The 12,055-nt window shown below is 43.1% G+C and overlaps 1 protein-coding gene across 6 annotated transcripts in view; it reads left to right on the top strand.

Moving 5' to 3' along the window:
• The window catches only part of epha4b (eph receptor A4b), a 110,959-nt gene that overhangs the window by 47,143 nt on the left and 51,761 nt on the right, over positions 1–12,055 (top strand). For all 6 annotated transcript variants that reach the window (XR_011692864.1, XR_011692865.1, XR_011692863.1 and 3 more), the window contains exons 8-10: positions 136–248; positions 2,296–2,458; positions 4,517–4,625. Coding sequence is in view for 3 of the 6 variants with exons in the window: in XM_071490888.1 (XP_071346989.1) it covers positions 136–248; positions 2,296–2,458; positions 4,517–4,625 (385 nt within the window). In the remaining 3 variants the exon portion in view is untranslated. The remainder of the gene's footprint in view (positions 1–135; positions 249–2,295; positions 2,459–4,516; positions 4,626–12,055) is intronic.

Here is a 12,055-nt window from a genome sequence, read left to right as displayed (position 1 = left end):
CCTCTCTCTCTCTCTCTCTCTCTCTCTCTCTCTCTTTCTCTCTGACTCTTCTCATGCTTTTGTTCCACATCTCGTTGAACCTTGCTCTCTCTTTGTTGCTCACACTTCCGCCTCTCGTTCTTTGTTTTCCTACAGTGAGCGTAGTGTTGAAGGAGAGGCGGAGCAAGGACAGCGTGACTTTGGCCTGGCAGGGTCCAGAGAGACCCAACGGGGCGATAGTGGAGTATGAGGTCATCTACTATGAGAAGGTGACACACACACACACACACACACTTGAAGCCCTCCACTAATTTTACACATGATGATCAACATTGCGAACTAATTGTGTGTAGTGTAGAAGACGTGGGTGTTTACCAGACAGGAAATGGGAAAAGATGCTCTCCCGTTAGATTATGGGAAGTGTAGGATCCAGCATTTTTGCAGCTTGACCCAAACCAGGAATGAAAAAAATCAGGATACCTGCTGCTTTGATTTTTTTCAGTCTGTCTTTTGTGAGTCCCACAACTTTAAAGGAATACTTGGACATTTTAAGAAATACACTTATTTGCTCTTCATGAAGCTCTGGAAAATGGTTAGCTTAGCCACTTGCATGGCTGTGTTCAAAAGCAAAGCCAGCACCTCTTAATGTCAACAAAATCTTATGGTTTAAAGGCACGTTTACACTGTGTGAATTTGGGCTGTCCCCAACAGAGATGACCGATTTGAAATTAACGTGGCCGTATCTTTTCTCATGTGTCCAAAACAGTGGTCCTACCACACACTTTAAGAGAGGTTCAAAGATGGCCCTTGTTATACTCTTGAAACCAAAGAGACAAAATTCTGACAGTGTCAGAAACTTAGGATGATCGTCTCACAATGTGACTGCTGCTGAGACCCACACCTACTAACCATCCAATGGGAAGGCTGCATGAAATGACGGTTTTGTACATTTATGTATGCTAAAAAATATTTATCTCAAGCTCTGTTTGTGAAGTGGTATCTGAAGTCGGCCTCTTTTCCTAAGCCATAACCGGGTCCACATTCTCCTCCGCCTCCTACCAGTATTTCAAGGGCTCGATTCTTGCTTAGCTTCATTGTTTACCACTACAGTAGCACAGAGGAATGGTGAATGGGGCTGATGTTTTCTTCCTGTATATTAACTTGCATTGTAGCCTACGATTCAGGTGTTAATCATCGTACAGTCTCTACATCAATCTTGATGTTGTACCCATGTTTATTAGATCCATGTCACATGGTGCGGCCTACAACTACGAGAGCGCTGAAATCTCACAGTCCGTAGGTGCCTTTACACAAGGTCATGTGCTGGACATTATCTTGGCAATGTGTGATTCTTGAACCTGGATTAACAAACTACATTTAACTTGTTAATCAGTCAGCTTTAGAGGAGGTGCAGGTCAATTTGGTTGCTTTTGGACAGAGCTGGACTAACTCCTTTAAAGGTTTTAATGCAGCGTGTTTAATGTGGTTCCTCCTCTTGTTCTCGTCATCTACATGTCATCTAGGCTCGTAGGATATGGGTTTGGCCTCAGGGTGTGTCTGTAATGACTTGTTCATCACAAACATCACTCTCTCCTTCCTTCAACCTCTCTATCTCTCCTTCTCCATCGCCTTCTCCCTCATGTCTCCCCTACTGCTCACACCAAGCCAATTAACCACACATCTGTCAAACAAACCTCGTAAAACACGTCCGAGGTGATGAAATTAAGCCCGTGTGTGTGTGTTAGCAGGCATTAGCAGTAAAATAGTGTTATTCCATGTTGTAGAGTGTCTTCCATTAGGTAGAGTATCAGCCTCTCTGCAGGGAATCAGCTTACTGACAGACACACTTATTCTTTATTCATCCTCCTACATACACATTTGTAAGTGCACACACACACACACACACACAGACACACGCAGCTACGAGGTAGTCAAGGAGCGAAACGTAGCAGGACTTGAGTAACTGCATATTGCCCCCAAGTGTAGAGAGGATCAGATTTGGGACTTGACAGATGCTCATGTATAAATGCGACCAAATGGACCAGTGATGAACAAATGAAAACTTAGTGAGGTGTATTTGGCCCCAGGAGACATTAAAATTCAACTATTTGAGGTTTCTATTATTTTCAGATGTTACTATTTTTTTTTGGTCTCTCTCGACACCACAGTCCATTCCTCTTTATATAACCCTTCACAGTATATCTATATTCTCAGCCCATTTCTTATCCACAGTCACTTTACTTCTCTGATACTTAACGTTATCGATGAAGCTTAGTATTTGATTCTCTCCTCCTCTCACTCCCTCCTCCACTTCAGAACCAGCGGGAGCAGAACTACACGGTTTTGAAGACTCGCTCCAACATGATGACAGTGGATGGGCTGAAACCGGGGACCACCTACGTGTTCAGGGTCAGGGCTCGAACTGATGGAGGCTATGGGAGCTATGGTGGAGAGATCGAACTGGAAACCAGCCATGAAGGTAAAGAGATGAATTATTAATGTTTGCTTTTGTAAATAATTTCTTTTTTTTTTTCATCTGATCCCCTGTGGTTGTCAGCTGACAACTGGAATAGCAGGCAGTAGCTGAAAATAGTTACATACCAGTCGGCAGGGTTAACACAAGAAATCCATATTGGTGGTGAATGGTGCAGGTGAACAAGAAACTCAAAGAGTACTGCCATATTATATCAGGTGCAGTAAGAGCCTGATTCACCCTCCTGCAGTTTAAATCAATCCACTGGATGGTTATAAAATAGCTCACTTTCATTTCAAATGGCTTTTTCAATTCTGTTGTCAGACAAAGAAACCTCTGCAGCCTCACAGGGCGTCTATGTATCTGAACGCTGAAAAACGTCCTAGAATACATATCAGCTAAAAGGAGACAACCCAATTTCACAACAAAGGAGAAAGAATCAGCAAACTTGGATTCCTGGACTGTGAGGTCTGACCACTGGAGCGAAATCTAAAGGGCAGAAAAGGTGTACACCAGTCATAAATCATGATAACAGCAATGAATACAAAACACCTGACATCCACGGGTATTTTGTTGGTTGTTTCGTGAATTAATTTAAACTTGCCTGGACAGCTTACTACCTGGATGACTCATATTTTGAGACTGGTTTTACTCCTCTCCTGCAACTATACTGTAACAGCAGTGATCAGTGTAGAGCAGAATTTTGTTTTCTTTCTTTTTTTTTTTTTTTTTTTTTTTTTGCTTAAAGGCAACTGGCCGCTTACATTTAGGAATGTATTCCATACTGAAAAAAAAAGAAAAGGAGACACCAAAGAGAAATCTATGCTGGGTTTGATCCAGGCCTGTGGGGACAAACAGCTCTGGGCGCACTGTGTTGTGTCTCTGCCATGATGTTTTCAAGTTCTCTGTCACTCGTCCTTTTCTCCTTTGTTTGCTGTCATCCACTTTCATTATCTCTTCATTATGTGCTGTGGGATTTTCTGCTTTAGAGGCCCCATAATATGCTCCTCAAAGTGAGCATTGATCCCCAGACAGGCAGAGCAGAGGGGGATAAATCAGTTTATGTGTAGCACTGCACTATAGATTGTGTATGTGGCATACAACAGACACACATTAGCCTACTAATCATTCAATAATCAATAAAAGGAATTCAAAGATGGGGTTCTATTCTATTCTATTGTAACAAACTTGACTGTGCCTGCAAATCACTGTATGGAACTGAGGCTGGATGTCACTGGTGTATATCACTGTTCCTGAGCCGTCACACAGGAGGTTCACAGTCAAGTTCAGTGCTGTAAAATCTGCCAGATTCAGATGACCCCATCGCAATCATATCAAGGTTATCTAATCAGATCAATTCTATTGATTGTTAAAGAAGGCTGTGTATGTGTGCGCCAGTAAATGTAATAGGGGATCAATGCTTATCTGTGCCTGCCTAGAGGCATTAATTTGCCTCCAACACACACACACACACACACACACACGCACGCATTCATATATACATACACACACAGGCACACGTATCCGCTCATGCTTAGCTAAGCCTGATAAATGGGGTATTTGTTTTGAGTAATGGCTCGATAGGTGTGGCGTAAAAATCGATGCCTCTTTGCAGAAAGTTCTCGGCGGTAGCCTTGTTATGTGCAATGTTAACATATCCATTTGGACAGCGCGGCCGAATGGGAATGGTTTTCACGTCCACTCTCATACCCTCATAGGCAATGCAGAGAGGGAGAGCGCTTTTCATCAAGGACCTTACTTACTATTCCACCCACCTCCCTCGCTCTCTTTTACCCGTTTGCCGCTCTCTCTTCCTCCCTCTCCTTCAACCTCTGTCTTTTATCTCCTTTTCTATTGCTATCATATTTCATTCTCTCTCCCTCTTCCCCACCGCCGCATTCACCATCTCTCTTGCTGTCTTTTTCTTTTTTTTTTTGTAACACCCAGCCCCCCTAAGTCTTTTCATCCCTAACTTTACTCCTGCAGAAAACATCTTCAGCTTCATTTCATCCTCATTTATGCTTGTTGTACTAATCCACTGTGTTCTCTCCGTCTCCTGTATAGATGTTTTGGCTATCGGGGACCCTAACCAGTCCACCATCCTGGCTGTGTCCATCGCTGGGGGAATCGTTCTCCTCATCTTCCTGGTGACTTGCTTCATTGTCAGCGGCAGGTAGGGGCAAAAGTGACGAGACACTCAGGTCATCTGTACATGACATGGCAGAGAGCACAGGGCAGGAGTAAAGTGGAGCATAGGTTCATGTCTCCATGTGGCAGGCATCCGGGAAATTCAAAATCTAATAAAGTCTGTTTGTGAATTATGTATTTGATGCATGAAACACAGAAGAAGGTATTAGCGGTTATTTTCTCAACCTTCACATGATTGTAATATGACTGTGAGTCAGTCTCACATACTCAGTCTCATGCCCTGCTACCACAAGTGCTCACTCGCCCACCAGATCTACAGATGAAAATAGTCCCAGACAAATGCTCTGTTTACACCTGTTTGAGTAATGTTCATTCAAAACTAAAGTTCCCACCTGTTGTAGGAATTTGCTCAGCATTTTATAAGACTAAGTCTATATTCACTGTCTGTTTGTAAAGATTTAGCTCTACAGTAGGAGGAGGAGGAATAGGCTTGGAGCTGAGAGTAATACAGACAGGCTGGGGACGTTGAAAGTAGTGAAGACTCACTAACACTTTGTCAGGTTTTGGTCATTTCATGGGATTTGCTGACCAGCTTTATTCTTTTAGTTGGTGTTGCAAAGTTTGTGGTACATCTAATATATACAGAATAGGTTTTTTGTCAATCACAGGCTGCTACTGACATCTGTATTCATTATAGGGTCACCAACAAAAAAGATTAAAGTTGAAACTGACTGAACTACAAGTGCAACAAGCAATGTCTGAGGCAGCATTGCCCCGAGGTTTACATCTTCACTCTCCACATGGGGAAAACAATAGCTCACGTAGGCTCAAAGCGAATCTGCCACTCATCATATATATGGAGATGGTCTGACTGGTAATGCACATGTGTATTCATTTACACACAATCGTTAACACACATATTCATAGTCAAACTGGAGATCTCCCACTTGGTCTCTCTTCATAGCTCTCAGAGGGATTACATGTGGGTGTGCCAAAGCAGGGCCCCCAACTTTGACATTTATACCCAACTAAAGGCCGTGTTATTCTATATGTGAAGAGCAAGGACTCTCTATGATCACTCCCTTTGAAGGTTAGGCTGCTGTTCATGCTCTGTCTCAAAGAAGGCCAAAGAGGAGAAGGAGATGAGAGGGAGAAAGGAAAATAAAAGAATGCTGATTGGTAAGAGGTGAGAAGATGAAAGGATCGGAGCGAGTAGAGAGCTCTTTGGACGAAGAAGAAAGGGATGACAGCAACAAGGGGAGAGGAGAGGAGAGGAGAGGAGAGGAGAGGAGAGGAGAGGAGAGGAGAGGAGAGAAAAAAGGGGATGACAGGCGTCTGTGATTTACCGTGCCTGTAACTAAATGTTTATCCTCTATGAGCTCCGACTAGATTAGCAACATGTTAGGAGCTACACACACATATCCACATGCACACACTAATGTACACACACTAAAAACATTAGTATTGATTGAGGTGATTGCTTATCAGGCTGAGTGCTCTATTCACTATTGACTAAGAGGGATGTAATCAGTGCAGACTGTCCTGTGTGGCAGGGGCACACACACACAAACACACACAGCATGTGAACAAGAACACATCAACATTTTTTTAATCAGAGGGGAATTGTGTGGTTGTGTGTGCTCAAGGCTAAACAACCTGTTAACCATAGTGTGTTATGAACTCGCATGATGACACAAACACACATTCGCACTCAAATTATCAGCTTTCACAGGCGGAGGAGGTGTTAACTAGGTGAGGGGTCGATGCACTGCCATCAATTTCAGGTCTTTCTCTTCCTCTTTCCCTCCCTCTGTTTGTGGGGACACTCATGAGGAAGTGGTGTTGATTACTGCTTTCTATTAAACAACATCTGTACATCTGTCAAACTGTGTGTGTGTGTGTGTGTGTGCGCGCGCATAGGTGTAAGGGTGTATACTGTGTTTGTAACTGGGGGATGAAGCGAGGATCAAAGCTGCATCACTAGAGAGACGGGCGGGAGGGAGAGAGAGCTCAGGGGGGAGAAAGATGGACAGAGGTGAGGTAAAGGAGAGACAGAAGTGGAGGATAAAATGAGAAGATATTAGAAAGGCTGTGGGAATGACAGACTGCAGTTGGGGGGGGGGGGGGGGGGGGGGGGGTTGATACATCTGAAGTGTGTTTGCACCACTAGAGAGCTACATTTTGAGATGGTGTGAAAGATAGAGAGAAAGAGGAGGAGGCTTGAGAGAGAAAAGGAGATTGATGGAGGGAGGAGGAGAGCCAGCAGGAAGAAGAGAGAGGTGCAGGGAGCAAAAGATGAAAAGGTAGATTACAAGTGAGTTTGAAAGAAGAGGGGGAGGAGGAGGAGGAAGAGTAAGGGCAATAATGGGTGGGTGATTGCACTGTTAGGTGCAATAGGAGTGGTGTGCTTCAGGTCTGAAAATAAGGTTTGGTTAGTCTGTTCTTACGTTGTCCAAACCTCCTCCTTTTCATCTGTTTCATCCTTTTCTTATCTGTCAATAAGTCCATCTCTCTTTCTCTCCCTGCTCTCATTTCACTCTGTTCAGCACTCTCTCTCTCTCTCTCTCTCTCTCTCTCTGCTTCTGCTTTTCTCTTCCTTTTTCCCCATCTTCTGGCTCTGCAGCTTTCATTTCCTGTTCCGCTCTTGAAATTTACATTTGGATGAAACCCCCCCCCCCCCCCCCCCGGTAAGGTATTGAGAATCTGATGTATTTGCAGAGACCTGTTCAATGTGGACAGTGATTAAATTGGAATTGAAATAGACACCGTGAGTCAGCCAGGGTTGAAATGATTTCCCACCAGACATTTGTAAGGTCCTTTTCCCCCTAAATGCCAGATGTTTAAATCATTTCCCCAATAATCACTAGACTGGATAAGTGCTGGAGTTTTTACCCATAGTTCACCTATTGAGTCCACATCCTGCCCATGAAGGGTTTTACAGCTCAACTATAAAATAACAATGTGCAGTGCGCCCTCACACTCTCTCTCTCTCTCTCATATCCTCACATAGGCGCATACACACTTCCTGCAGCCTTTGCCGGCAGGCTACTGAACAGCCATGCCTCATAAACGGGCTGATTTGCAGGCCATTCTGTTCTGTCCTGTTCTCGTTTAATAAAGTGCTGTTATGCTATTGTTACCGCAGGAGGGAAAAACATGAAAAAACGCTGAGAGCTCCTCAGACACAGCACGGCGCTGACAAATCACATCAGTTATTGCTGTGTGCGTGCCATTATTGCTCTGCGAGTATATATGTGTGCGAGCGCGTCGTGTTTGTGTGTGAAGTTGGTGCTTTTGTCCTCCTGAGGGTGCTTTGGCAAGCTGGCAGGTGCGAGCGATGAGAAGTTAGCAAGCGACTGGCACGGCCACTGATTCAGCAGATGGCCTTTCACTCAAAAAGCGCTCTCCCCTTTGGTCCTCACTTTCTCTCACTCCTTGTTAAACATGTTACAGCTTCTGCCTCCCAGCATCGGTGTGTGTGCGTGTGTGTGTGTGTGTGTGTGTGTGTGTGTGTGTGTGTGTGTGTGTGCGTGTGTGGCTCTGTTTTGTCTGCAGTCTAATGATTCTCCATCCTTACAACCATCTACTTTTCTGAATAGCTGCAGGCTTTGGTTATGTGCCAGATTCCTGTGTGATCTCCTATGTTCATGTTTTTAATGTGGGAGTTTTGGTGAGCAGTCAGCATGAAGCTGTTCCATCTATGTGATGCCTGTTTTTTTTCTAAACTATATCATCTGCTATGCGTCTTAAAGTCTGCCTTTATGGAGTACATCTGTTGTGAGAACTGGAGATATTCAGCAGGGAGTCAAGGGAGGGGGCTGCAATCTGTTAAAAAAATGTCTGAAAATCTTAAAATAATAAGCGGTGATTAATTGGATACTTTGTGCAAAATAAGATGTACAATTATTGCCTAAAGCCAGCTCTCTTACTACTTTTTCTACAGAGGTGAGATCAAACAAGAATCCTCATAGATAACCATCTTGCAGCATGGTTCAGTTTTTAGCCCTGTTGAAATAAAAAAAAAAAAAAAAACGAGGAAGAAAAGAAACAGAGTGCGAGTTCACTTTTCAGAGACAGATTCTACAAGCCTAGTTTGAGAAAAACAACCTTTTCTGAGCAGAGTTTTGAATAATATAGAGTGAAAGGCCGAAAGAGAAAGGCACAAAGGAAAGTGAGATGTCATAACGTGGTTGATTCGAGCAGAAAGACTTCTCAGTCTCACTAATAGAGAGTGGTAACAGCTCTACCTTCTTAACACAATAGCATGTCCTGTTGATGTGCATGTTTGCGCACGTAAGCTCCTTTCACCTCCGCAACATCTGTTATGCAGCCCAGGGTTATTCTTAAAAACTTAATGACAGAAAAGAGAAGAGGAAGCGTGGTGAGAAAAAAAAAAAGGAAAAACGGCGAAGCGCTCACTGATGAAAACATGCTGCTGAGAGAGCAGAGAGCAGAGTTAAGAGGCAGTGAGTGAAAGAAACTGAAGAACACTAATTAAGTGTAAAACAGCTCAAAATTGTTGTGCATGTGTGTGTGCATGTTTGGATTTCAAAGAAGATGTGAGACACTGAAATTAAAAACAGCTAAGACTGAAAGTAAGAGAAATTGGTGAGCGTTTTTTTTTTTTTTTTTTTTATGTGTAAAAGAATTTTTAAAAATCAAATGCTTGGTTTTGAGCCCCAAAATAAGAAAAACAGGAAATAGAGAGAAAATCTGAAACAAAGGCACAAATAATAGAGTCGTGTTTGCCAAATGGTGCTTATGGTGAATTTGGTGGAGGCAGATATCAGCCAATGCATTCTCTTCCCTGTGGGTGGTGTTGGTCTGTTTGCTTGATAATAGAACTAATAATGATTCGGCAGCTGAAAGATTCTGTCTGCAGCAGTGTGAAACAAAACAGGCCGGCGTGGGGAGGTGTGTGCATATATGTGAGATGCTGATGATGTGTGTAATGTCATTAGCCAGATTTGTATGTGTTGCTCAGATGCTGGTGTTTTCACTTAATGCAGCCAAATACAGCTTTGTCTGCAGAACGCCTGGAAAGCAGCTCACAAACAGTGCAATAACAGCAGCTAGTTGCCGCAGGTGCAAAACTATTTCACTCAGGCTTTATGCAAATGAGCAGATGTTGCAGAGAGATTGATCAAATGTCCTATAAACATCAGACAAATTCAAAACTGTTTTTTCGGCCGGGGTTTTAAAGTTTATGGCGCATTTAAATACATTAATGGATCCGCGCACACACACACACACGCACACTCACAAGCCCACATAATATGATCATGACCTCATCAAGTTGTGTCGGTGTAGTAACATCATTAGGGGAATTAGTTTCACACTGATCTGTTAGCAAATATAAAAATACACTTCTCTTAATGATACAGATGACATGCTCCTCTGCTTCTTCTCTCTCCCTCTCCTCATCCTCACACATTTGACCTTTTCACCAGGTTGTTAAAAATTCTGCTACATTACACCAATTACTGCAGGCCAGCTCCACACCTCACTGCCCCCCCCCCCTCTCCTATTTCCTTTCCTTTTCCTTTTCCTCTCCTTTCCTTCCATCACCACTCTCTTTAATGAGCGGCAGCTAAGTGAAATGTTTCCAAACAGGGTGTTAATGAAACATAGACAGATTTATTAGTCATAACTCTTCAGCTAATCATTTCCCCTTCCTAATAATTAGCCCGAGCTGAGTAAATCTTTTTACACTGTGGTCAGAAAGTGCTGAGCTGGTGCCAAACAAGGCCAAGCGAGAGAGAGAGAGAGAGAGAGAGAGAGAGAGAGAGAGAGAGAGAGAGAGAGAGAGAGAGAGAGAGAGAGAGAGAGGGAGAGAGGTCCAGAAGAAGAATTCTCACTCACTTGTGTTGTTGAACGCTCTGTTAAATCATACACACTTTTTTGTCAGAGTTAGTTTTTTTTCATGGTGTTTTGACTCTTAATTAATTATCCACAATCAGCTTTCATAGTTTATTAGCACCCAAGCAAGGAATGCATTTTGTTTTTCAGGTTGGAGAGCGAGGCTTCATTTTGCTGTGAAATAATAAGAGTAAATTTAATCCATTGATTTCATTCCCAGTAATTATTTTTTATTTAATAGCTTGATATTAAATGGAATCACCATTATCATGAGTAATGGTGTGAGCAGATACCCACAGCAGGGTGTGTGTGTGTGTGTGTGTGTGTGTGTGTGTGTGTGTGTGTGAGTTTATCTCTGTGTATGTATGAGGTGGAGGAGGAGGGGGTGATGGAGAGAGGAGGATAGATGTGTCATTTCATTGTGTCATGCCGGAGGGGTGACTAATGATTTACTGATTTCATTTTTCTAGTCATTCTGATTAGCAGTGGGGAAAATAATGTGGCGAGACAGGAAATGAAAGAGGAGAGGAGAGGAAAGGAGAAAAGAAGAGAGGAGACAAGAAGAGAAGGGAAAGGAAAGGAAGGGCTCTATATGAATGATCCCCTCTGAGTCTTCTTTGTCTCAGAGTATATCAATGTCTACTTTCGTCTTCCAGCCCCTAATCCTATAAAAGGTGCCCACTCATATAAAACAAACTAGAGGATACCACCAGCTCAGAACTGCACACACTTTATTAGCTCTCTTCATGTCTCAGGTTAGCATTCCTCCAAGGTTATTCACTTACATGGGGATAAACGGTGTCACCAGCACATCACTACCGTCCACACACACACACACACACACACACACACACACAGAGCATTGTTTGTCTTTGGTCCCTCTCTCCTGTGAGTTCTGTCCCACTTCGTTTCAAGGTGATTCCACCATCCATATTTAACCCACTCTCTCTTTTCTTCAACCTTTAGTGCATAATCAAGCTTTTTATTCTGTCCTGCCAAGGCTTCCCTTCGTTTGATCTCCTCTGTGCTCCCTCTCCTTTTTTGTCACCATGTGGCCTCTGTTTTTCTTTCTCTTCTCTTTCCCCTCGTCTCTTCTATCTTGTTTTTTTTTTTTTTTTGCTGTCCCTCAGTTTCACTTTCTTCTTTCCCCTCTCTGGCTCAGATACGGACTCCAGTGGCTCAACAGAAATTTCTGATAAGATATGTCTGGTATTTGTGAACTTCAGGCTGTTAACAGCTTTTAATACACTACATCAGAGAATACTGTAGCATTTGTGTGATATGATGGCCCCGTCTGTGTGTGACAGGGGTCGTTCTCTTAATTACACACTGCACTGTCAAGCTGCTGTAAAATAATATCAGAAACACTAGTTAGCAGAAAAAGTCAGCCCAACTCAGTGCAGTAAGCGTCGTCTCCCTCTCTATAGCCGAGAGTCAGACTGAAGGGGAAATGGAAGCAGCAATCTGGCCTGAGGCTAATAGACCAATAAATGAAGACTTGGCATAATACTGACAATATCAGGGAAGAGAGGAGGCCTGCTTTGTCACATATTCTGCAAAACCTTAAGAAGATTATACAATCGGCCTGATTCTCAC

This window comes from Trachinotus anak, unplaced genomic scaffold, assembly GCF_046630095.1.
Source record: "Trachinotus anak isolate AG129_WGS33_773 ecotype Australia unplaced genomic scaffold, CSIRO_AGI_Tana_v1 ptg000012l, whole genome shotgun sequence".
In the NCBI taxonomy this organism is placed as follows: domain Eukaryota; kingdom Metazoa; phylum Chordata; class Actinopteri; order Carangiformes; family Carangidae; genus Trachinotus; species Trachinotus anak.
This window is presented reverse-complemented; position numbering and strand designations above follow the sequence as displayed.